Source organism: Trachemys scripta, chromosome 11 (genome assembly GCF_013100865.1).
Source record: "Trachemys scripta elegans isolate TJP31775 chromosome 11, CAS_Tse_1.0, whole genome shotgun sequence".
Lineage (NCBI taxonomy): Eukaryota > Metazoa > Chordata > Testudines > Emydidae > Trachemys > Trachemys scripta.
Window position 1 is genome coordinate 61,947,050 of NC_048308.1, and position 27,613 is coordinate 61,974,662.

The 27,613-nt window shown below is 45.6% G+C and overlaps 1 protein-coding gene across 1 annotated transcript in view; it reads right to left on the minus strand.

Moving 5' to 3' along the window:
• Positions 1–12,186: 12,186 nt before the first annotated feature.
• The window catches only part of PCBP3 (poly(rC) binding protein 3), a 116,168-nt gene continuing 100,741 nt past the window's right edge, over positions 12,187–27,613 (minus strand). The window contains exons 13-14 of the mRNA XM_034786453.1: positions 16,293–16,462; positions 12,187–13,117 (exon numbers count right to left, since the gene is read on the minus strand). Of these exons, the coding sequence (XP_034642344.1) occupies positions 13,081–13,117; positions 16,293–16,462 (207 nt within the window). The 3' untranslated portion in view covers positions 12,187–13,080. The remainder of the gene's footprint in view (positions 13,118–16,292; positions 16,463–27,613) is intronic.

Genomic DNA, 27,613 nt, shown 5'->3' on the forward strand with positions numbered 1-27,613 from the left:
CATGCATGGGGGATGGAGCGTCCTGCCAAGCCACGGCTACAGAGCTGCAGAATTACAGCTCAAATAGTCCTGCCTCTGCAGACAGCAGCAGCTCAAGGGGAATCCCAAAGGAACAGGAGAGGGAAGCTGCAAGGAGCAGCAACAAGGCTGGCGTCCGCTGTGAGACTAGGGAGGTTTCTCTATACACACAAAAGGCACGCTTTCTCACGGGCAGTGTGGGGACATAGCCCACGGGATCCTCTGAGGTGGGGCTTTTTCTCAAGCACCCTGCAGGGGGGGCAGCTGGGGGAGCTATGCAGTCCCTCTCCATTATCTGGTTGGAGCAGAGACAAGGGCCAGCAACCCTGTTGCCTGCAGCACCACCTGGGTTATGGCCCCGACAAGTTCCTGGAATGGCTGTCACTCAAACTCAGCTGCCCTGGCCATGTTCTGGCTAGCCTGAGGGGGTGCACAGTGTTACCTCTGTTCCCCTAAAAACCAACCCGGGGTCACACTTGTATTAGTTTTATTACAATGCCGCTGTTAGGCCAGATAGAAAAGAGATGGAGCTTATTCATACACGCACACATTCACTGCATTCATACCCTCATGCACCCACACACTTACACAGGCAGAGAGTTACCGGAGACAGCATGGAGGCCGAGAAGCCGAAGCGTGGTAGATCTGCTGTGTCTGTCTGTGGTCACGAATCCAGGCTGCTGAGAGGGTCAAGAAGCAGGGGCTTGTGTGCATGCCTTCTTCCTCTTATTTTGGAACTGGACGGCTCCTGTCACGTACACTGAGTTTCCTTTCTGTGTCTATCACCGAGAAGCATTCCCAGACCAGTTCCTTTCATGCATACCAAGTTCTTCTTTTCTTTACAGCACTTCATGACTGCCTTCTCAAGGCAGATTATATCAGACACACCTGGCTCCTGGCTCCTCTCTCCTTGCAGTTCCTCTCCGCCCAGTCCCACATACACTCCCTTGTTCACACTCCCTCGTTCACACTCTCTCTGAGGGATGGGATATTACAAAGCTTGGAAGTTCATACAAGTGGCAACCTGAAAAGGCCACAGAGCTTGCAAAGGTTACAAAACTTAAAAGGCTATGCTAACAATAACTGAAGTTACAAAGTCTGTGAAAAGGTTGCAGAACTTAATGATACAAGTTACAGATCTTACAATTGCATTTGAGCGGAGGCTTTACATAACACACAGTAGCCAGCTCTGGTCCAAAATGATCACAAGTGACACATTCCAGTGAGATGTTCCAATTTTGACAAAGCTGCATTCTGCAGTGGAAACCTGTTCCACTGAATTGTCTTGGCCAGCTCTACTTCAAAACCTGGTGATGATGTAGGCGGGGGTGTGCTGCAGTCACTCCAAACGGTTTGGTTTTCCGTTTTTCTTTGTGAAATAACCTAGGAAATTGCATACAAAAAGCTAAGTGAAAACAACATGATTAATGTTACAAAGTCAGAAGTTACGAGGTGACACAATTAAGACTACCTAAACCATTTAATGGGCCCTGTGGCGGTGCGACGACTCATTGGCACGGCGCCTCCTGCTGGTTGTCCAGGGAATTAGCATTCCAGCCTCCAGAGCGCCCTCTGCAGGCCAGCTGATGTCTTGCCTGCCGCTGGTCCCCATGTCCCTCCCGGCCCCCGTGCCCTTTCTCTCGGGGTTCTGCCTTCTGCAGTACCCCCGCAGTCTCTGGATCTCCCCACCCAGGGGAACCCCCAACCCCCTATCCCCACCTTGCCTATGTGGAAAGGTTAGAAAAAATGGAAGAAATACGTATGTCTCTGGGGGTTAGTAATACAACCATGGAGCCTTAAAACTCCACCAGCCCTGCAGGAGAGGAATGCCTTTCTTAACAGAAAATCAGTGCTGTTCAGGGAATTCAACCTGAAGGCAGGGAACGCCTTGGGGACAGGGAGAAATTAGTGTCTCTAAGGGTACGTCCAGACTACCTGCCGAATCGGCAGGTAGTAATCAATCTATCGGGGATCAATATATCATGTCTTGTCTAGACGCGATATATCGATCCCCGAACGCACTCCCGTCGACTCTGGAACTCCACCAGGAGGAGCAGCGGTAGCGGAGTCGACGGGGGAGCCGCGGCCGTCGATCCTGCGCCGTGAGGACCCGAGGTAAGTCAAAATAAGATACGTCGACTTCAGCTATGCTATTCCCGTAGCTGAAGTTGCATATCTTACATCGAACCCCCCCCCACCCCTCTCAGTGTAGACCAGACCTAAGACTCTGCCGTAATACACCATATGTTTGGCTCCCGAAATAAGCCAAATGATATTATTATTGGTTTACCATTTGTATGTCCATTAGGTGGCTACGAACGTGAGTGTCTCATAGCTCTGGTCTAGCCCCTGGCCCAGGGCAAATGGGTACTGTGCAAGCTTCTGCTCTTGTACCTCCCGCCGCAGTGCCCACTCGTTGGTCCTGCCCTGGACTTCTTGTGAGCAGAGGCTGCCCACCATACTGGCTGAGGAGTCTCTGGTATGGCACTCAGTGGGATGAGGCCACCAGCCCCGTTTTCGGTGAAGGGTTGATTTTGAAGGTAGGTCCCCAGAAGCAGAGCATTCATTTATAGCCGCTAAAGGGGCTGGGTTCACTAAAGGGGAAATGAGGTATTTTATCCTGGATCAGTTTTAATAAATAAGTGGCCTTCTTAGTTGTAGTTGATAATAATAATACTAGAGCATATAGCGGCTAGTTTAAAATCTAATTGTTTAAATTGTCCAAAATCTCATTATTTCCTTATGCTCCCTCATCTGTCTGTATCCAGCTGCTGTCTCTTATACCCAGCCGGTAAGCTATTGGGAGGCAGGGACCGTCTTTTTGCTCTGTTTATACAGCACCTAGCACAAAGGGCTCCTGTCCACGGAGGGGGCTCGTAGGAACCCACAATACAAACAATAATAACAATAACTAATACACAACCTTACACTAGTTCTGTAAATCTGGCAATGTATGAATAGCAAATGTCTAAACATCAGCAGACCTATACTCATCTGCTAACACCAGACATTTGCTTGCTCGCTAGCTAGCACCGGCAGTGTGGCCTAGTGGCTCGCACAATGGCCTGGAACCCAAGAAACCTGGGTTCTTTTCCTGGCTCTGTCATTGGCCTGCCAGGTGCAGTCACGCCCCTCCACTGTGCCTCAGTTTCACCATCTGTGAAATGAGGCAATGCTATTGACCGCCTTTCTAAAGCACTTTGAGGTCTACTGGTCTACGAGCTAGGTAATGGTATTATTTACTGGCTGCCATACATTTCCAGATAGGAACCCTGGTCTCAGTCAATTCCAAAGGAGAACCATACCACACCATTATTTTGTGATGAATTTGTCCCATTATGACTGTACTGTTTGGATGGGCTTCACACCCCTTCTCATTGCTACAACAGTCAAATCTGGGTGACTTGGCCTTTCTTACAGCCATTTACCCCTGTGCAGAGGGTCTGCCGGGTCCTCCAGCCCTCTATAGATGGTGAAATCCGCCTCTGTGCAGATCCACACAGGGTCTGTTCACCACGTCAGCCCCAACAGGGTCCTGCACAAGGATGAATGCCACCCTGAGGGCTCTGATGTTTCATGGGCCCTTGTACGGACCCTCTACACTGGCACACCCTCCTTCCATTGGTTGCAGCTGAGCGATTAACACCCATTGTGGTCCTGTGAAAGAAACAGCCAGGATAATAGCGGAAAACCAAGAAGCGGGAGTGCTGTTTTACTAGAGTCTGTGAGCAGAGCAGAGACCCACAGCACCTAACATTCATCGTTAGCGTGGTTAATCGTGGCTATTGCGATAGTGCCCGAGGCCCAGCTAAGGATGGGGCCCCGGGCACTGTGCAAACAGCAGATGCCCCCTGCCCTGAGGAGCTGGCAGTGGAACTAGACCAGCCAAAGGCAGGGTGGGGGAAGGGTAGAACACACCAGCAGAGTGACCAGTGAACGGCATGTTAGTGCCCCGATGTATTGACTTGGGGTGGGTTTAGTTAGGAGGGGATCCGCTACATGGAAAGACAAGGGGCGAGGAGGCGGGGCGGGGCAGGAGGAAGGGGGCAGGTACAGAGTAAAACTGAGTGAAGCACCAGTGGGAGCCCTGGAGCAAACAGCCAATGAGCACAGGGCAGAGACTGTCCACTCAAACTGTAGAAAGTTCTCCAAATGTCCCGGCCTGCCTGGGGCAGTGGGGGGCTTCCCCCTGCAGCTCCGCACTGCGCTCCGTTCTGCTGGCTCCTGGCATCAACTGCTGCCACAGGGTCCTAGCACCCCCCAACCACTAGTGCCAGGACAGACTAACCCTGCCTCTGCCCTTCCACCTCGGACAGACGGACTCTTCCCTTTTCTGGCAGGACCCTGCACCAGCACAGCCCCCCGCCCTCCCACCCACAGTCACCGCTCCTGCCCCACACTGGGCAAGGGGCAGCCCCATCCCCCACCCCCAGTGAGGCTGCCATGAGGGGCAGCAGCAGGGGAGGAGGCGCACACGTGATGGCAGCCCTCCCTCGCACCCATCCCAGGGGAGGTGAGGGGGCTTCCTGGACCTGAGAGGGGCCCTAGCACATGCAGTGACAGTGCTGTGAGGTGAGTGTGCTTCTGGGGGGGGGGGCTCCCCCATAGGGTGACCAGATGTCCCAATTTTATAGGGACAGTCCTGATTTTTGGGGCTTTTTCTTATACAGGCTCCTATTACCCCCCACCCCCTGTCCCGATTTTTCACATTTGCTGTCTGGTCATCCTACTCCCCCGGAGCTCACTCTGTGTAAGCTGGAAAGCTTGTTTGTTTCATCAAAGAAACTGATCCAATGAAAGATCTGACCCCTCCCCTTCTCTCCCCCGCCTTGTCTCTCTAAGGAGCACTAGCAATATTTTATAGAACCATAGAACTGGAAGGGACCTCGTGAAGTCATCTAGTCCAGTCCCCTGCACTCATGGCAGGACTATATTATCTAGACCATCCCTGACAGGTGTTTGTCCAACCTGCTCTTAAACATCCCCGATGATGGAGATTCCAAACCTCCCTAGGCAAATGCTTAACCACTCTTCCAGTTAGGAAGATTTTCCTAATGTCCAACCTAAACCTCCCTTGCTGCAATTCTCATGTCCCCTCTCAGTCTTCTCTTTTCCAGACTAAACAAACCCAATTTTTTCAATCTTCCCTCATAGGTCATGTTTTCTAGGCCTTTCATCATTTTTGTTGCTCTTTTCCGGACGGTCTCCAATTTGTTCACATCTTTCCTGAAATGTGGCGCCCAGAACTGGACACAATACTCGAGTTGAGGCCTAATCAGTGCGGAGTAGAGCAGAAGAATTACTTCTCATGTCTTGCTTACAACACTCCTGCTAATACATCCCAGAATGATGTTCACTTTTTTTGCAATAGTGTTACACTGTTGACTCATATTATGGCAGGTTCTCGACTCTATTTCATTCCCTTTGTGCCTCTCATGCAGCAGAAGCCTCCCTCAAATCTCCAGCTAGAGCAGGGCTGGGATCGCTGGTTCCTGTGCCCTCCTTTACCCTGTGGTGCAGGGGGCATGTTAGCTATAAGGACAGGGCATGGCTGCTGATGGGGCAGAGAATCAGGCAGTGGTCCTCCTTCTCTCCCTCCAGGGTGGCAGGGCCGACCCACAACATTTTGGCACCAGAGGTGGGGAGCTCACATGATGCCCCCATGCCCCCTCGCTTGGGTCAAAACTTTGAAAGGTCTTGGCAACTGTTACAGGAAGTGTTAGAAGTATGCACAGAGCAGCAAAGGCATTTGGAAAGAGGGTGGTCATCTTATTTCTGCACATATATTCCCGAACAGCCTTTGGAGTTGATCCTGCTGAAATGTATCTTGAAAGGTCTCTCAATTCATCACCTAAATCACTCGCATCAATATCGCACATGTCATCATGTGTCAACACTGTCTCTAGTGCCCTGCATTGCTGGTGTAGGTCTTCTTCAGGTATAGTGAGGAGTTTTGGAATATCATACAACATCCCAAATATACTGCTGTGTTCTTTGAGCTGCATGAAACGTTCTTCAACTGACTGTATTGCACAATCTAGCACCTGGTTAAAGAATTAAACTTTGAATTGTTGTTTGGGGTCTCTTATGGGATTATCCCGTGCCTCAATCAAAATGTCTTCTTCTTCGGTGACTCTTGTATTCTTGAATGGGTGGGAAAATAGCTTCAGTGTGAAGTTCCTCTGCCAGCTTCTGTGCACTCTTCAGAACGTTTTGAAATCCCTCATCTGACCAGTAAGGCTGTAGGTATGACTTTGCTTTCTCCAGTTGTTCCATTGCTCCAGATATAGCAAGGTCAACACCTTGGAGTCTCTTGCTTACAACATTTATTTCAAACAGTATGTCATGCCACAACACTAAGCCACACAGAAATTTGAAGTTATGTATGTTTCTGGTGATTCCATTTCCCTCTGCCACTGTTCTCCCACGAACAGTTCCTGTCATAGCATTATCCTCCACAATGGCAACTATGGCATCATCTATCTTCCCAATTTGGTGTTTGATAGGCTTTACGCCTCCACTCGACTTTCCCATCATGTGGCACCCAGTGGTTTCAATGTCAAAGAGGATGTTCCCAGAGGTTGCTTCAAAATTTGCCATCGATGAGTTGATGCAGAGAAAAATACATAGATGCTTTGAATTACATTGAAAAATTCAGCAGCCTCACTAGAAGCTGATGTTGCATCACTGACCACCAAATTCAATGAATGAGAACTGCATGGGACAAAAAACACTCAAGGGTTTAACTCTCAGATCTGTGTCTGCACTCACTCCTCTGTTCTTTCCTCTCATGTTGGCACCATTATCATAGCCCTGTCAGCTATCGCAATTCCCGTATCTTCCAGCTTTTTAAGAAGCACATTTGTCATACCAGCTCCTGGAGTATCATCAATGTCAATAAATTCTAGAAAATGCTGTCTGACAGTCACCATTGCAGGGACATTTTCACTAGGTTCTGTTGTTGTTACAAAACGCACCAGTAAAGTCATTTGTTCTGTAGGGCTGATGTCAGGTGTGCAGTCCAGAATAACAGGGTAATATCTTGCTGACTTCAGATCTGCCACAATCTTCTGTTTGACTTTTGTTGCCAGTAACTGTGTGATCTCATTTTGAATTCTTTTTCCAAGGTAGTGGTGTGTGTACATTCCTTGGGTGGTGACTCTTCTTAGATGCTCCTGGAGTACAGCATCAAACTCAGCCATCAGCTCCATAATTTTAAGGAAGTTTCCATTATTTGGCACATACAGCTGATCTGAAGTGCCACGCAGAGCTAGGTTTTGGGTAGCAAGCATTCTCACAATGGCAATGAGCCTTTTCAGAACATTTTGCCAATAAAGAGACTCTGATGCAATCTTCTCTTGATGCTGATCATCTATGGTGCCCTTTAACCTTAGTCTCATCTCAAGCTCTTTCCACCTATGGAATGCTCTCTGTTGATTTGCTGCCTTCTCATGACATGCCAGATTTCTAGCCAGATTTTTCCAGTCCTTTGTTCCTGCAGAACCCAATGTGGCTGGAACATTAGACTGGAAGAGTTTGCCACAAAAACAGTATGCAGCATTCTGGGTTTTTGAGTACATAAGCCATGGCCTCTCCACTTTGTCACCATTGGGGACTTCACGCCAGAAATGTGTTGGATGGAAATTTCTATTTTCATTGTCTTTGGGGAACATGAAGTTTTTCACTGCTGTGGCCCATGCAGTACAAGGAAGTCCCTCAGACTACTTCTTAAGTGGGTCCACAGTCCTGGATCATCTAGACTTAAGGAACTAAACTCAGCAGCAGCTGTTTCTTGCGCCTCCACCGCACTCTTCTCTGATCTACACTTTTCTTCAGGAATGTGCCTGGTTACATCCCTTTGAGATGGAGATATGGATGCTGCAGAAGCTGCCAGGTCACCTGCACTCTAACTGGAAGATCAGGCATCTCCTCACCACTCACATCCTCACTGGGGCTGAAGGCTCAGCGTGAACATTTGTGTCTATGTATCTCAGGAGAGCTCCTTCCTGCTTAGATAGAAAAGCTTCCTTTGTTTTCTTTCTTTTTCTGAATGCTGCCCCAGAGGGGCGTTTTCTTCTTTCACTCATGACTGCTGTTCTGTGCCAGCTACAGTGGCTCTCAAAACTCAGTTGAAGAGGACAAATAAGCAGGCTGGTAGCAGGGCCTGAGTGAGGGAAGATATCAGCGTCTTAAGGGCCTAACTGGCTCCTACTACTTCAGTTGACTGCCTGTTCTCAAGTGGGTTCAGGGAAGCAGCAGGAAACAGGAAGCTCCCTGAGAAGCTGGTGTTAATCAGTCCAGGCTCCTGGGGGTGCTGGAGAGGTACATAAGAGGCTCCTCCTCCTCTCTCTCCCTGCAGCTCCTGCTGCTTTCTGTTATTCCCTCTCACCTTTTCTCCTGCCTGCCTGTTATGTCTCTTGTGCCCTCCTTCCTCCAGCACAGCACTCCACCATCTCTGTGCATCTAGAGCAGAGAGAATACATATGCACCAGCAGCAGACACTATTTTCTACACTCTGGGTCCTAGTGGCACCCCCCAGAGTCTAGCACCTGAGGCAGCCGCCTTAGTTCGCCTCATGGTAAGGTCAGCCCTGCAGGGCGGCCCTGGGCCATTCTTGGGACTCACAAAAAGCTAGTCAAGCTCCTACCAACATGAGCTAACCATTCCTAGCAATTAACATATTTGATTAATGCCTCTCGGTTGTCTCTCGGCAGAGCTTATGGTGCTGGTTTTGACCTACAAAGCCTGGGAGCTGGAGAAAACCCTCTCTCCCCATGCTACACTACTGCCGCTGAGATCAGCCAAGTGGAGGGGCACCACCATGGCCTTTGTCGCTGGGAGAAAGGTTTGCTGGTGGGGCCTTCTCCACAAAGACCCCTTGGCTCTGGAACTTTCTCCCCATACCTCTGACCTCCAGAGCATGGTTTCAAACCCAAGGTGAGAAGGGTGTTCTGGGTGCAAAGTGGTGGGGGATATTTTGCTGCTCTTCTTACTGGCTGGTGTGTTAATGTACGCTGGTGTGAAACACTGCTGGGGGGCATTCTTCCATGGGCCATATGTTGGTTTGTTGTTAGGGCACCTAGGGCTCATGTACAGGCATTTCTTGTCATTGAAATCAGAAGACCCAATACAAATGCCAGAGCTCAGTTAGAAATGTGAAGGCTCCAAGGAGTTCTGGTACTGGAGGTGCCGGTCTTCGGCTAAGCTATTCAACCGAAATGTGGTTTGCGCTATGGAGTGAAATGGAAAGCCCGCCCTACAGGTGTTTGGTCTGTGTTTAAATGAGGAGACAGCTGTCACCCAGATGCCTGCACTCATAGATTCTTTTGCCCAGATATCAGCACAGATGGGCCTGTGATCACTGTCTCCTGGTCATGTGGCTGCTGGCCCTGTTTGGAGCTCGCAGCCACCCCGCTACCTGTATGTAATGAGACGCTTTGTAGTGCGCTTGGGTGCCGGATCATGTGCATGGAGCCAGGGAAATACAAATGGGCGGCTACCAAGTCACTCTGGCAGCAAGGTGGGAACGGAACTTTGAAGGCGTTTGATGCTCGTTTAAACATTTGGCCTTGAAATTCCTCAATGAACTCAAAACGCTTGAGGCTAGAGTTACAAAAGGACTTAGGCACTTAACTGCCACTTTAGGTGCATAAAACCCTGCTCAGCTGCCACCAAACCTGTCGGTGCCCACACTCACTCGGCACCTACATCTCTGCAGTAAAAATCCTAGGCGCCTCTGATCTCACGTGCAGCAGCCCCATGCCGGGTTCCAGGTGCCTGAGTCCCAGAGCACTGCATGAACTGGCATGTCTAACTCGCCTGCGCAACCCAATCCAGCCTGTGGGCTCAGAGCTTGCCCTATAGGTGAGCTTACATTGAAGGGTAGGAGGAGAAGGCTCACCCTCATAACCATTAGCCTAGTGGTTAGGGTACTCGCCTGAGATGGGGGAGACCCTGGTTCAAGTCCCTGCTCTGCTTGAGGGGACAAGGGGATTTGAACAGGAGTTTTCTAGCTCTCAGGTGAGAGTGCTCATCAGTGGGCTATGGGGTATTCTGATGTGGGACTCCTTCCGTCTTGCCTGCAGAAGTGTGGATAAATAACTAGTGAAGTCACTGGGAACAGGCAGGATCTCCCAGGTGAGTGCTCTAAGTACCAGGCTACGGCATCATGCACGTGATGGCGCTCTCTCTGGTCCAATGGTTCTCTGAAACCAGCCTGTCTCCCTTAGGGGGCAGGGCCTATTACACCCTTCTCTCGTCACCATCTCCCAGTCAGGTTGGGTGAGTCCACGCGCTGGCTTTTGTGGATCCCATTCTAAGGTGCCTCTCTCACCCTGGTCATTGACCTGGGAGCCCAAGCGCTCAGCTCAGCCTTTGTGAATCCCAGGGCGTTTGGAGGCCCCCTAAAGTTCAGTGGTGTGATGCTCATTGCTGCCATTTCTTTGGGAATCTAGCCCCGGAGGTTCAGACTCTTTTATGGGACAGATTCCAGTGCAAGGGAAGGGGGAAGGCGCAGGGACCCCTGCCTGTTTTGCACACCTTTCCAGGAGGCAGCCAGAATCCTGCTGCTTGCCTGCCCACAGCACAAGGTGTGAGGTAATGTTACTGTACTAGCAGTGCTGTGCACCAAATGGAGATGTGATGGGAGGGGCTGGGCCACTGCCCCACCCTCTTCCTGCTCATAGATTGAGGCCAGTGCTGGAAGAAGCACCTACTGCATCCCTTCAACTAATGAGTGTAGCTCCGGCATGAACCTCCTCACCAACCCACAGGCATCGCACCTGTGTCTGTTATGTGTCGGAGGAATACCTCTAGCAACTGCCACTCTCTGCAGAGCACATGCACACACACACCTGACTACAGCGGTGGCTTAAATAGCTAGACCATGAGGTATTATAGCTGCTGTAGAATCAGAAATACCTACAGGTGCATTCCTCCCCAACTGAGCGTATCAAATTGTAGCGGGTGCCGTGTGCAGCACTACAGGAGAAAACATGGACACATCTGCCTAACACATTTGTGGCATCAGGAGCAATGCTGACCACACCCGCTAAGCTCAGCTCGGACGGGAGCATTACAAGCAGACTGGTTGAACAGTAGGTGCTAGCCCAGTAGCACGGTTCCTGAGGCAGAATAAAGGAAACCTGGCACGTGTGTGTTTATAGATGTGTGTTTGTGAGAGACAGAGAGAGAGTGGGGAAAAGCAGGAGCTCATATGGAAAAGTAATATATTTCCCATGTGTTACAATGCAAACATGTATTGCACAGCTATTGTAGCTGGTTTTTATCCTGGTATTTTATACACATGTAATATATTAAATATGGGCTATCCATTTTGTAAAGTATAAAGTTGTTATTTATGGAAAATATATAATTTTCCCCACATGGGAAATAGGATAGCGATACAAAGACAAAATTGTGGAAGCAGAAAGCAGGGCTGGCAGGGCCGCCCGGGGGGGGAAGGCAAGTGGGGCAATTTGCCCCAGGCCCTGGGCCCCACAGGGGCCCCCACGAGAGTTTTTCAGGCCCCTGGAGTGGAGTCCTTCACTCACTCCGGGGACCCCGGAAAACTCTCGTGGGGCCCGGGCCCCGGGAGCTTCTTCCGCTCCGGGTCTTCGGCGGCAATTCGGTGGTGGGGGGTCCTTCCGCTCCGGGACCCACAGCCGAAGTGCCCCGAAGACCCGTGGTGGGGGGGTCCTTCCGCCCCGGAACCCACCGCCGAAGTGCCGGGTCTTCGGCGGCAATTCGGCAGCAGGGGCCCAGGCCCCCTGAATCCTCTGGGTGGCCCTGAGGGCTGGACCTGAAGAACAATAGGTAAGAACCCAGGACCCACCTATGGCAGATTTGTCCAGAAAAGTGGGTTGGAGATGTATGGGTTTTTTCATATTACAAGAGGTAAATTAATCTTAGGGAGATATGGAATCATTTTGCAACAGGAATACCTTCCGTTTATAAAAAGCATTGGGGAATTCAAAACCTCTCAAGCAATGCATCAATCAATGGGGATCTGTAAACAAAACAGATCAGAAGGTTTTGTGGATGATCCCAGATTTTTCAGACAAAATGGAAAGAGCGGAAGGGGATGAAAAGCCCAGGATTAGCCTAGAAGCTCATCCGGGGAACCCGGGGAGAAAAACAGAGTCAGAAGTCAGAGCTTGTTGGTAGCAGAGCTGCACAGATATTTATTGAATACAAACAATGGCAAACACAGCAGGCTCACAGAGATTTGAGCTTCCTGAGCTAAGTCCAAAATTCACTATGGGCTATTGTCTTAAGAATACTTGTAGAGGTCCCTGTGGCTTTGAATTGGATATATATCCCCCACCCACCCCACTCCCAATTACTTCTGAGTTAAAAAATAAGACTGGATTTTTTTTTCTTCTTTCGTTAGTAATAAAAATGGCTTGTTTGGACCCTGCCATGTTGGAAAGAATATATTGTGTGGGGGAACCAATGGGGACTCATGGGTGTATTCATTGGCTCCTGCACATCCTGCTTCCAAAATTACATGGGGTAAACCATGCCACATTCTCTGGACATGGATTCGAGGTTTAAAAGGTGAGCCGGGACAAGCAAAATGAAAAATGGACATTTCAATGGGATAATTGTGAGCAGAGTATTTCAAAGCAAGCACAGCTCTAGCTGGCATCATAAATCATACACTACAGTAAATGCTGTTAAAATGTCAAAATAAAACATTAAAATAACTAAGCTAAACTGACACCAGAGACCAAGCCTTCTTCTGAAGTCTCACCAATGGAAACCCCCCAAAAGGTAGTTAAAGTAATTAACACTGGACTTTGAAAACATGGACAGGCCTGGGACCATAAATAAAGAGATTAGGAGCACAGTATGGAATATATAAAGAAAGTGTGTGTGTGTGTGTGTGTGTGTGTGTGTGTGTGTGTGTGTGTGTGTGTGTGTGTGTGTGTGTGTGAGTAAAGAAAAAGTATCTATGGAGGTAAATGGGAAGGCAGTAAAAATACAGATTGTACAAGCCGGGTGAAGTGTCATTGGCTTGAGAGGGTCAGGTGATGCAGAATGAAGGATGATGGGTAGAAATTAGAGTGCGCCCATTCCAGTGACCTCAGACGTCAGCCTAGAATAGACAAAGGGGAAAGGGGAGAGATAAAAACAAACAGCAGGATTAGAAAAGAAAATGAAGATTTTGTGGCATACTCACAAGTCCTCTTTTCCGCTGTCTCCTACTCACTCTTCCCTTTCTGCCAGTCCAACCTGCCAGCTAAAGTGTTCATTCACCAGCCTGGGAGTGACACCTCAGTCAAGACTGCATTTTAAAATGGGTCTAAACTGGAAGCAATAATGTCTGCTGGTCTCCAAGAGCAGGTGGCCAATCAGTGAAATTTCCCACAAGGTTAGTTTTATGCCCATTGAAATGTCAAGGTAGCCTCTTTGGTTTCTTTCCATAAACTTTTAGTGGAAAGTCTCTGAACTGGGACTCCAGATGGCTGCTTTCCTTGGCACCCCTGCTTTCATTGTTGACCAACATCTCTTAAAAAAGATGGTCAATCTACACAAAGTGCAGTAGAAAGGTGACCCTTGAGATCTCGTCCAGTGGGGGGGGGGGTCAAAAAAAAAGAGAGAGAAGTTGGACTAGGGTGATTTTTCGACATAATTCACATAATGAATTGAAGTTTATGGCACTGTGCATACAAGCCTGATATATATGATCCTGGGCACATGCAAGCCTGATTAGTTGGTGAGGAGGGACCTTGAGATCACCCAGGCCTGACTGATTGGCTGGGCACACAAAAATCATTTCCTGTCGGGAATTATCAGTGATTATCCTACAGTGCACGAGAACTCATGCACAGATGCTGACAGATAAAATATTTTCCTTCAGCAGCTGCACTTGTACTGTCACAAAGGTCTGCATCCCCCACACCTATGAAGCATTACAAACCTTGGAAATGAACACACACCGACTCCATTGTGAAGCAGCAAGGGTTGCTACCCACACAGCACACTTGACATAAGCCCACAACAACATGGAGATGAAAAGTTAAGCCACCTAACAGTACATACCCTCTACTCTTCCTCCGAGGTGCGTACTTTGCCACTATCATATCTCTTGTACACCACAGACCCCACAACCTTAACTCTGCCCCCTGGATGCTAGCCTTCCAGCACCCCCTTTTGCATATGACCCTTTGCAAAACTACCCTCTCACAACACAAACAACTACCATGCCCAAAAACCTCCACCCACAACTACTAGTGTTGGGGGGGAAATAATCTGGTAAAGAGTGTGTGTAGAAGGACATAAGAAGGGGGCAGAATTAAGTTTGCACTATGTGTCCTGTGATGTACAGATCCATTAAGTGGCTTAACTTTTCATTTCCTTGCTTTTGTGAGTTTGTGTCCAGGTGTAGTGTGTTCGTAGCAACCCTAACTGCATCATAACAAAGGAGTTTATATATTACATTTCCTTTTGGTCTTTTCACATTGCCATAGATTTTAAAAAGTTGGGAGAAAATGATTTAACAACAATTTTGAAACATCCCAACTCCATCTCTTTCTCTGTGCTATTTGCAGCTGGAATTCAGATTGCCTAATAGTTATTATTAATAACAGCCCCACCTGCAAAGAAAGGAGAGTTTGTTTAAAGAGGCACTTAAAGTTAAAAGGAAGTTCTATGCCAGCAACTCAGACATGGTTTTCAAATGTGGCTTTGCAGCTAGGGAAGGACAGACATTTCATAGGAGGCTTTAGGCAGTGTGCTAGTCTCTGCTCAAGGGAGACCTAGGACTTGACCAGCAGAGGTGCTACAGGTCAGAATGCAGGTGCTGCAGCACAGCAGAGTGGGAAGGAGGGTTTAGGATAGAAGGGCAGAGGTTGGGACAGGTCAGAACTGAGGTTAGTTGGCACAGCCTCCATTATGGCAAGAATGCTCCACAGACCCTGCTTGCACTATACCTGAGCTAGCCAGTGCGATCAGTCCCTCGCCTGGATGAGCACCAAAGTCATGAAGTTACTAAGAGAAGAGCATTTCTCGGGGGGCATTCTTACTGCAGGTTCATCCTGACAGGGTGATGGGGCAGGTGGAGAAGGTAATAAATGTGACGGGTAAATGCTAAAATCCCAGTGACCTCTCATGATTGGCTGGCATGATACAGACTCTGCCCTGTGTGGAAAGATTTGATAGTCAACCTAGCTGTATGAACCCCTTCTGCAACTGGTCCCTTTCTAATGTTAATGTGATGCATTGTTCAAGGAGCTCCTAAATAGAAAACTATCACATTTTGTGAGGTCCGGTCTACTCTCATCACCTGTGCATTTGTATGCAGACACAAAAAGTCTGACTAAATCCAGCCCCCTCCCCTTTTCCTCCTCGAGACTCAGTTACAGCTTGCATTCTGGGATAAACTCAACCAACCACACCCAATTACAGCCCTCTTAAAAAACATGTTTTACTCAATGGCCCATACTTGCACGTTCACGTTTGCACGACTAGGCTTTGCTCAGTGCATCCTTGCCCCCCAGTGAACCATAGACACTGTTATGACTCCAGTTTGGGTCAATGTTAATAGTGAACATTCACCATCAGTTCAGCTACTAATTATCTTCATGAAATCTTTGGTCTCAAATGTATCGCATGTGTGCTATTATTACAAGAAAATAAACAGGTGGTTTCATTTTTTTTATTTATTGGTCTAATTTGTTTGAAAGAGGAAGACATTTCTGAGTCTTGGAAACACATAAAAGAGGCACCTGGGACTTAACATTTTGCATTTGTTGTTCTTTATATTTTTGTCACGTGGACAAAGGGGCTAAATGAACTGTTTTCAAATTATGCCCTCTCCCCCAAAACAAATAACTTCCCTCGCCCTGGCTGAGAACTCGCCATGCTTTTGAGGGAAAATAATATTACACCCTAATTATAAACTCCTGCCAACGAGGGTACAACTCTAGAGATGCTAACAGCCCCATAACTAGAGCAACACATAAGCTGTGGCCCTGAGTTCTAACACTGAGAAAATGGCTGAGTTGTCATTAGGAAGGTTTTCCTGAGAGAAAGGCCCAAATCAATGATATAATATTCCCACTCACTTTGAATATCATCAAACAATAAAATCACCAGTGTGTTCACTTCATGCAGTGCCCTTAAACCTAATGAAATCACTCCCATGAAAGTAATGCTTGGAGTATACATTACTGTCTGAGTTTTGTATGACTTATTCTATTGGCCTCTCTCTTTACAGGGAGGTCATGAGACTGCGGTGGATGAATGTGGCCTTGATTCGCACATCTCACCTGGCGTTGATGAGGTACTGGGCAAGGCTGATGTTAGCTGGGGTTCCTGTGATGGTAATTTGACGTTCCGATGAGCCTTCTGTGGCATTGGCGATTTTGATCTGCGCTCCAGACATCTGTCGAATTTCATTGATTTTGGTCCCTTGGCGTCCGATTATGCAGCCTATTAGCTAGAAAAAAGTATGGAGGGAATTTCTTAAAGCAGATCCTGAGGCAGGAACTTGCAGGATGCAAGCATGATCACACGGCGAGGTTCATAGGGGTTGTCAGACAACTCATCATGTCTGCTAAAGGATGTGAGTGACTTTAATGCTCATGAAGGCAAGAGACTAAAAGCACTGGTTTAAGCCATAGGTAATATGAGCAATTTCCTGCCCAAAGCTCTGCCATTGTGAGTTCATCCCGACCTGCAATAGCCTGGTGCTATTTCAGTCCTTTGGTTCTTTTGAGCAGAGACTGCTAGTTGTACTGTGATTATGCCAACTAGTGCTGAGGGCTAAGATACAGACATATAGCACTATGTCACCAAACTCATTTTCAGTTGTGTCCTCAGCTGGTTGGAACGTACCAGAGGTGAAAGGCTATCTATCTGCATTGTGATTTTAATGTGTGGGAGAGTTACGGCGTTTAAAATGATGGGTTACTGAACTTCTGCCAAATCACCAAAGACATCATCTGCTTCTGCCTTCTCCTTCACTTTCTTTTAATGAGAGTAGCCACACTTCGAATCAGCATGAACGGGTCTCTCCTGTCCCTGACACCTTCCTGGGTCAGTCTGCCTCTCCACATGGAGTCAATCCCATGATACGCAGATCCTAGAGGTCTCGATCTAAACAGGTCTGAAGTGGCCTGAGCTCACAAAGGTGAATGTCAGAGAGAAGGTGGCGGTATTTATTTTTGTGCTAGTGAAAGATAGCAGGTTGACAGCACTAGAGCCTGACGTTCTCTATTCCCAGAGAAGATACATTACAGACATATGCTTCACACGGTTCCTCAGCCCTTTTCTGGAAAGGTCAGCTATAGGGATGAGAAGGTCAGTCAGGTCTCCATTCCCATGCACTTGATAATGTCTCACATCAGACTGCCCTCAACTGTTAGGTGTTTACAGAAGGAATACCAGTCTACTTATGACAGCAGTGAGATCACAAACTTCCTTTGCATAGGCCCCCAAGGGAGAAATTTATCAACAGTAAGAGAAAAGAATAGAGAAACAAAGTGAGGGGGAAAACTGAGAACCAGGAAAGTGAGAGGAGGATTTCTGAATGTTGCTGGGTTATTTTTCAAGAAAATCAAAACACTGCCAGAGTGGCTACTTTAAGGTACAGAAGTAAGGAAAGCGTGTCTATCTCCAGAGCTGCACCACTGTGTTCGAAGCAGTCAAAGAAAGCTAACTAACTTTGGGCCTGAGACGTGGTGGTGAGGTATGCTAAGGAGATTTGCAGTGACCTGGTCACATTAAATATTCAGGTTTTCTGCCTTTCATCAATGGCATTCCCTCAGACTTGGTGAATGACATGAGAAACAGACAGAGGGCAAGATTAGGAAACTCAGAATGGTGACACTTTACTGAAGCTCTGCTCACATTCTTGCAGTACCTGAATTTCATTGTTTCAGTGCTGAACATTTTAGCAGAAACAGTTAATGGCCTCATTGGGCTTCAGAGCTAATGCATCATTGAGCTAACTAGGCATTGTTCACACCTGCTAAAGTGACTGCTGTAGCCTACCTGTAGATTTCACAGGACAACACTGTGTATATTCATTAGAGCTCTCAAGCGATTAAAAACATTAATCACACTGTTAAACAATAATAGAATACCATTTATGTAAATCATTTTGGATGTTTTCTACATTTTCAAATATATTGATTTCAATTACAACACAGAATACAAAGTGTACAGTGCTCACTTTATATTTATTTTTGATTGCAAATATTTGCACTGTAAAAAATGAAAAGAAATTGTATTTTTCAATTCACCTAATTCAAGTACTGTAGTGCAATCTCTTTATCATGAAAGTTGAACTTAGAAATGTAGAATTATGTACAAAAAAACTGCATTCAAAAATAAAACAATGTAAAACTTTAGAGCCTACAAGTCCACTCAGTCCTACTTCTCGTTCAGCCAATTGTTCAGACAAACAAGTTTGATTACAATTTGCAAGCGATAATGCTGTCCGCTTCTTGTTTACAATGTCCCCGGAAAGTGAGAACAGGCATTCCCATGGCACTGTTGTAGCCGGTGTTGCAAGATATTTATGTGCCAGATGTGCTAAAGATTCATATATCTCTTCATGCATCAACCACCATTCCAGAAGATGTGTCCATGCTGATGATAGGTTCTGCTTGATAACGATCCAAAGCAGTACATATAGACACATGTTCATTTTCATAATCTGAGTCAGATGCCACCAGCAGATGGCTGATTTTCTTTTTTGGTGGTTCAGTTTCTGTAGTTTCTGCATCGGAGTGTTGCTCTTTTAAGACTTCTGAAAGCATGCTTCCCACACCTCGTTCCTCTCAGATTTTGGACAGCACTTCAGATTCTTAAACCTTGGAGTGAGTGCTGTAGCTATTTTTAGAAATCTCACATTGGTATCTTCTTTGCCTTTTGTCAAACCTGCAGTAAAAGTTCTTGAAACGAACATGTACTGGGTCACCATCTGAGACTGCTATAACATGAAATATAGGGCAGAATGCAGGTAAAACAGAGCAGAAGACATACAATTCTCCCCCAAGGAGTTCAGTCACAAATTTAATTGAGCATTATCAGCATGGAAGCATGTCCTCTGGAATGGTGATCATGAAGGGGCATACAAATGTTTAACATATCTGGCACATAAATACCTTGCAATGCCGGCTACAAAAGTGCCATGCCAATACCTGTTCTCACTTTCAGGTGACATTGTAAATAAGAAACAGGCAGCATTATCTCCTGTAAACGTGAACAAACTTGTTTGTCTGAGTGATTGGCTGAACAAGAAGTAGGACTGAGTAGACTTGTAGGCTGTAAAGTTTTACATTGTTCCATTTTTGAGTGCAGTTACATAACCAAAAACAATTCTACATTTGTAAGTTGCACTTTCATGATAAAGTGATTGCACTACAGTACTTGTATGAGGCGAATTGAAAAATACTATTTCGTTTGTTTATCATTTTTACAGTGCAAATAATAATATAAAGTGGGCACTGTTTACACTTTGTATTCTGTGCTGTAATTGAAATCAATATATTTGAAAATGTAGAAAAAATCTAAAAAGATTTAATAAATTTCAATTGGTATTCTATTGTTTAATGATGCGATTAATTTTTTTGAGTTAATTACGTGAGTTAACTGTGAATAACAGACGGCCCTAATATTCATATTTAGAAAGTTAACCTTACAACCATGAGGACTGAACACTTTTTAAAGCTGAAGTGCTGGTACAGTATTTCACTGTCTCAGCTCCACCCGAACTCTGAATGCAAACACTGAATCATTCATTGACAGCAAAGTTAATTCTAGCCTGCAGGTGGTTCACTGAGATCAGCAGTTGAGGTATAGATTGCATGGCTTTCCACGGAATGCAAGGATTTTCCTTACAATATAACCCCACTCTGGCATTTTGATCTAGTCCTGTATAAAGAATCCAGGACTGGATGCAATTACCAGGTCAGCCACAAAGTTATGAACACAAAGCTTCGATGTGTTATGATGCAGCTTGGAATTTGCAGTATTTGAAGAAAAATGCAAATATCCCCCTCATAGTCACCTGGGAGTGCACGGTCTGGCTCATTTCCATCTGAATGGCACTAATACATTTCTCACTAACACCACCCACATTTTTTCCTATTGGAAATTTGTAGTCAAATTCAGAGTCAATTGCCTCAGGTGTGGAGTCCAGTAAGTTCAGAGATAAGAGAAGTCCCCTGTTACTGCGTGGGTATGCTGCTGTTCTAAATGTTATCAGTTCTCAGTCCAGGAGTATTTGCTCAAAGCACGTTCAACCCCTGAACCTCTTCAGGACCAACACTGATAATCGTGCTGAAGATGTCAATAGTGTGTATACTGGCTTGGTAAAATGAGTCTTGATCAACTAATGGTGGAACAAAGTTCTCCCACCTCATTCCAGTTAGGACCTGAAGTTAGAATTGAACGGAGCTCCTGGATTTTATCCACTCACAGCGTCCCTCCATACCCAGCCAGGCTGAAACTGCTCAGCGGAGTCATACAATTAGAAGAAAACAGGTAGGTCACTTACCACTGGAGTCCTTTCCCCTCCTCAGGAGGCTCCTTAGGACAAGTGTCCCATCAGGAGGTGTGGTGACACATTTTCAGTAGTTCTCAATAATTACTCCTACCCCCCCTGCCCCAATTTCCTCTCTCTCTCTATCTGTATGGGGATCAGAAACAGCCTATGACACTGAGCAACCCAATAGACTCTCCACTACAATTCTCAAGAAATATGGGGCTAGAGCCTCAGCTGGTGTAAACTGACCTAGCTTCATTGCTTTCAACAGGACTTAAGTTAAGCTTGAGCTTCTGTCCTTTGCTGACTTGGGGTCAAAGTAGACAACAAAGTTGTTATAGGGAAACAGTTGTCCCTTTTGCCCCTCCCTCTCCCACAGGGCCACCAACGGGGGAGGGGGGCAAAAGGGGCAGCTGTGATTTAAAATCGCCACCGGAGCCCTGGGCGGCGTGGGCCGGCTAGTGCAGAAGGGCTGGCTGGGGGAGGTTGACCCCAAGCCCCACCCCTTCCACCTAGGCCCCGCCCCTTCCACCCGAGGCCAGGCCCCTGTACCAGTAAGCCTTTTATGTTACTTTCTCCCTGACTCCCTGTCATTTGTGTGTGCAAATTATAGTATTTGCAAGAGCCAACAGGACTTGTGTGTACAATCAATTAGCTGTCTAACTCCTTGATTCGATGTATGTCAGTCTCATTTGTGTGTGCACATTCTATTTGGGCATGCAAATTTAAGTTCACTTTCAAGAAATTTGCCTTGAAATTCTGTATTTCATTCAAATGGCAGCTGTGCTCCCTCTGTCACAATCTGTATAACTGGTGACAGCTTCTTAGAAGAATGTTTATTCTTCTTTTATCACATTGAAGACACGGTAATAGATCTTACAATGATTTGCTCCACTTTGCAATTAGATTTAGTATATGAATGCCGCTTCTATTACAGTGCAGATTTCCTCTTATTGCCGACTTCTCAGTAAGTGGAGGAGAATGGCTGCTGAGGGGGGATGATTAGGAAAGGGAATCCTCACTGGTAACCTATGTTATGTCTCCTTCCTCTTCTGTGGCCCTATAGTACATAATACTAGCATTACCAATGGAGCAATATGAAGTGGGGGTAAGTGAAGAAGGTGAACAGAGTTATCCTGGTGAGAGAAGGTGGCACAGAGAACATTAGGCCACTAGAATTCCTCTTTAAAATCTCACAGGAGGCTCCTCCACCAACGAAATGCTTCTTAGCTCGGAACACTAGGAGCCTACCATAGAGATAATTATAACATCACTTCATACAACATCATTCATCTAACAGGATGGGGCACCATATCCTGGAATGCAGAGACTCTGAAAAGGACATGGGGTCCTGGTGGAAAACCTGCTGATGTGGAAAACCTGTGTGATGATGCAAAAAGGGCAAACATGATTCTAAGATGTATAAGCAGAAGACCATCGAACAGCAGTATGCAGTTGAGACTATTACTGGATATTGTGTCCAGTTCTGGTGTCCACACTTCAGAAAGAATGTTGACCAATTAGAAATGGTTCAGAAAGAATACAAGAATGATGTGAGGTCTGGAAAAGCTGCCTTATCGTGAGTGACTAAAGGAGCTCAATCTATTTCGTTCATCCAAGAGAATATAAGTACATCCATGAGGAGAAGGATCTGACCATAGAGGGCTCTTTAATCTACTAAGAGACGAAGGCATAACAATGGCTGGAAACCAATTCAGACTAGGGACAAGGGAATACTTTTCAACAGTGAGGGTAATTGCCACTGGAACAATGTACCAATGGATGTGATGCATTGTCCATCCTTTGAAGTATTTAAATTGAGATTGGATGTCTCTCTAAAGGATCTGTTCTAGCTCAACCACAAACTACTAGGTCTTATGCAGGAATCACAGGGTGACTTTCTCTGGCCTGTGCTACACAGGAGCTCAGACTAGATGATCCTGACAGTCATCTCTGGCCTTAAAATAAAAATCTATGAATCTGCTAATCTCCAAGCATTACTGGAGAACATCTTACTACATACCTCAAAAAGGCCCAATCCCACAACTGAGAAGGAAGACTGTGCTGGGTAAAAAACAATGACCTAGTTTAGAGGAGAAGTGAAGGCAGCTATAAAAAATTAAAAAAATAATATATAACAAATGGAAGAAAGGGGAACTTGATAGTAATGAATATAAATCAGCAGTTATAAATTTTCTACAACTCCTAAGGGAAGCAAAGGAACACAAGGAAAAGTCTATGGCCAGCATAGTTCAGGCCAATAAGAAAGAGTTTTTCAAATAGGAACAAAAAGAATCCTAACAATGGTATTGGTCCTTTACCAGATCGAAATGGTAGAATTGTCAGTAGTAATGCAGATAAGGCAGAGGTTCAATCAATATTTCTGTTCCTTATTTGGAGAAAAAACAGATTATAAAGTCTGATCATATGGTGATGATAACACTCTTTCCATTCCATTAGTATCCCTGGAGGATGTTAAACAGAACTACTAAAGTTAGACATTTTTAAATCAGCAGGTTCATATAACTTGCATCCATGAGTTTTAACAGAGCTGGACAAGGAGCTGCTGGACCATTGATATTGATTTTCAATAAGTCTTGGATCACCAGAAGACTGGAAGAAAGCTAATGTCGTGCCAATATTTAAAAAGGGTGAATGGGGTGATCCAGGTAATTATAGGCCTGTCAGCCTGACATCAATTGTGTGAGAGATAATGGAGTGGCTGATATGGGACTTGGTTAATAAAGAATTAAAGGAGGAGACTGTAATTAATGCAAATCAACATGGATTTATGAAAAATAGATCCTGTCAGACTAACCTCATATCTTTTCTTATGAGATTACAAGTTTGGTTGATAAAGGTAATAGTGTTAATGTAAGATATTCTGGCTTCTGTCAGGCATTTGGCTTGGTATCACATGACATTTTGATTGGTATAAAACTAATATGGTATGCATTAAATGGATTTAAAAGCTGGTCACTATAAATGAGAAATAGTCATTAAGCGGGTCTGTTTCCGGTGGGATACCACAGAGATCAGTTCTTGGCCCTGTGCTATTTAGCCTCTTTATCAAGCAACTGGAAGAAAACATAGAATCATCACTGATAAAGTCTGCAGATGACACAAAGATTGGGGGAGGGGTAAATAACGAAGAGGACAGGTCACTGACACAGAGCGATCTGGATCGCTTGGTAAACTGGGCACAAGCAAACACTATGTGTTTTAATATGGCTAAATGTAAATGTGTACATCTGGGAACAAAGAATGTAGGACACAGTTACAGGATGGGAGACAATCCTGGGAAGCAGAGACTCTGAAAAGGATATGGGGGTCATGGTAGATAATCAGCTGGACATGAGCTTCCAATGTGATGCTGTGGCCAAAAGGACTAATGCAATCCTTGGATGCATAAACAAGGGAATCTCGAGTAGATATAGAGAGGATACTTTACCTCTGTAGGGAATCTCGAGTAGATATAGAGAGGATACTTTACCTCTGTATTGGCACTGGTGCGACCACCGCTGCCATACTGTGTCCAGTGCTGGTGTCCACAATTCAACAAGGATGATGATAAATTGGAGAGGATTCAGAGAAGCGCCACAAGAATGATGTAAATTGAAGAAACATTCCTTTTAGTGACAAATTCCAGGAGCTCAATCTATTTAGCTTAACAAAGAGAAGGTTAAGGGGTGACTTGATCATGGTCTACACGTATCTACATGGGGGAAAATATTTAATAATGGGCTCTTCAATCTAGCAGAGAAAAGGTCTAACACGATCCAATGGCTGGAAGCTGAAGCCAGACAAATTCAGACTGCAAATAAAGCATAAAGTTTTGACTGTGAGGCTAATTAACCGTTGGAACATCTTACCGAGGATCGTGGTGGATTCTCAGTCACAGGCCATTTTAAAATCAAGATTGACTGTTTTTCTCAAAGGTCTGTCCTAGGAATTGGGGAAGTTCTCTGGCCTGTGCTATACACGAGGTCAGACTAGATGATAATAACAGTCACTTCTGACCTTGGAATCTATGAATGATCCAAATATTAACAACAGTTATGAATCATCCCTGTGAGGTAGGTCTTGTGTCTTGCACTGCCCGGTTTGCTTAGACTGCCATTGTGTTATCTGTTTTATAGGCATGGTTTTGTTCACCAGATGTTCACCATATGAACGTCTACAATTCCTGTGATAATTTCCCTATATCTGAACTATTGGTGATGAAACTTCCCAAACTGGAAATGGAGATTTATCTGCTGGGGCTCAAGTGATGGTTTTGGTGTCCCTCAGGAATACCTTAAAGGTGTTCTGCTCCTCCAGGATATTTGTCAAGACCCTTGAAGGGTCTGTCTCCCTCCTGACTGGAGACGGATGCTACATATCCAAAAGAAATGCAGGATTGGCCTCATCTACATGTGCTACAGGAACAAAGAACCCTAATTTAGAGACCAAGTTTCAGGGCTGATATTTTAAGCTTGTGAAGTTGAAGTGTGCATGAAAGAGGTCTTTTGCATATGTGGCTGCAAAGTGTAGCTTGCTTTCATATTAGAACAGTTATCAGCTAGCCATAAAGCACCAAGGACAATGGTGTTTCTTTCATTCAGGTCTGGTATATTAAACGCTTTTGCAAAAACCCAGGAGGTGATGGGGAATGTTTGTTGACTGCTTCTGGACTCTCTGTTCTGCCACAACTCAAGATTTCCTGTTTTTCACCTTTAAAGAATCAAATTGAGATGGAAGCCTCCTGATTTGGGGATTTTGTTTTGATTTTAAAATAATGTTTTGATAAGCAGAGCAGTTCTGAAATTAACCTTCTTCTAGAATCAAAGAAAATACTTCGCTCCCTTGCACTTCCTTGACTCTCCCCACCCTGCCTAACACAACTGACAAGGAGCGCCCATGAGTGTATTGAATTATCATTAGTCAAACAGAATTTCCAAACCCTAGGGCATGGATCCCTTGACTTCTGGCACTGATTTCTTCTGTAATACAAGGAACGCTATTCAACATCTGCTAAAAAGAGTTGTTAGGCTATTTGCCTTACGATATGGAAGGGCATGTGAGCCCTTTTTCTCCGGGTGAAGATAAATTAAGGGATTTGAAAGCTTTCCAAACAGACTTCTCTATTTTCTTGGTCAAAATTATTTTGGACACCAAGAGGTAAAGAAAAAAAGATATTTTAGCATACTGGAGGAGAAAGCAGCTGTAGCTATTCAGCAGGCTGTCAATGTCTGACAAAAGCTGTGTGAGAACAAGTTTAGTTTCCAGCGATTGCAAGTCCCAAGTCATTGAAGTAATATATAGTAGTTTGTACATCGCCTTCACAGAGAGCAATAATTTATCAGAGACTAAATCCTTCTGCAAACAGTTGCTCCGATCTTCACAAAAATGCTTTAACAATCTCTACATTCACGTTTCCAATACCGAGACGACCCAACTATCTGAACCTTTGGGAATCAAGGCACAGGAAAGCACCTCATTTCCCAAGAGGATTTTTCTAAGAACATAAGAACGGCCATACTGGGTCCATCTAGCTCAGTATCCTGTCTTCTGACAGTGGCCAATGCCAGGTGCTTCAGAGGGAATGAACAAAATAGGAAATTATTGGGTGATCTATTCCCTGTCATCCAGTCCCAGCTTCTGGCCGTTAGAGGTTTAGGGACATCCAGAGCATGGGGTTGCGTCCCTGACCATCTTGGCTAATAGCCATCGATGGACCCATCCTCCATGAACTTATCCAGTTCTTTTTTTAACCCAGTTATTTGGCCTTCACAACATCCCCTGACAACTAGCTCCGCAGGTTGACTGTGCGTTGTGTGAAGTACTGCCTTATGTTAGTGTTAATCCCTCTGCCTATTAATTTAATTTGTGTGTTATGTGAAGAGGTAAATAACATTTCCCTGTTCACTTCCGCCCCACCATTCACGATTTTGTAGACTTTGACCATATCCCTCCTTAGTTGTCTCTTTTCTAAGATTAAAAAGACTCAGATGGTTTATCTCCCCTTATAGGGAAGCTGTTCCATACCCCTAAATCATTTTGTTGCTCTTCTCTGTACCTTTTCCATTTCTAATGTATCCTTTTTGAGATGGTGTGACCAGAACTGCATGCAATATTCAAGGTATGGGTGCACCATGGATTTATATAGTGGCATTATGATATTATCTGTCTTATCTATCCCTTTCCTAATGGACCCTAACGTTCTGTTAGTTTTTTTTGACTGCCACTGCACACTGAGTGGATGTTTTCAGAGAATGATCAACAGTGACTTCAAGATCTTTTTCTTGAGTGGTAACAGCTAATTTAGACCCCATCATTTTATATGTATAGTTGGGATTATGTTTTCCAATGTGCATTACTATGCACTTATCAACACTGAATTTCATCTGCCATTTTATCGCTCAGTCGCCAGTTTTGTGAGATCCCTTTGTAACTCTTCATAGTCTGCTTTGGACTTCACTATCTAGAATAATTTTGTATCATCTGCAAATTTGCCACATCATTCTTTGCCCCTTTTTCCAGAGGTGAACCAGAGGAATAAGTGTCCTGTGACTAGCTATGTCATCTATGCTACCCTCCATCCTACTCACAGCAGAAGCTTGCCAAGGTGCAAAAAGCTTTGAGAATTTTTGGCTTCCCTGACCCTGGGCTGCCTGGGGACCAAAATGCCCTGGACGGCATGTAGAGCAGCCTCAGGGCTGCTTTAAAATATGCTGCCTGCAGTAGTCCTACAGAAACCAGTGTGACAATCCAGATCCATTAAGTGCCATGTGCTCTGCCTCTTTCATCCCTGTCCCTAGGGTCTGGTCTATACTACCCGCCTGAATCGGCGGGTAGAAATCGACCTCTCGGGGATCGATTTATCGCGCCCCGTTGGGACGCGACAATCGATCCCCGAATCGGCGCTCTAACTCCACCAGCGGAGGTGGTAGTAAGCGCCGCCGACAAAAAGCGGCAGAAGTCGATTTTGCCGCCGTCCTCACAACGGGGTAAGTCGGCTGCAATACGTCGAATTCAGCTACGCTATTCACGTGTAGATGTACCCTAACACTCTTCAACTTTTCGGGTGGGAGGAGCCAGTAGCATAGAGCTGGC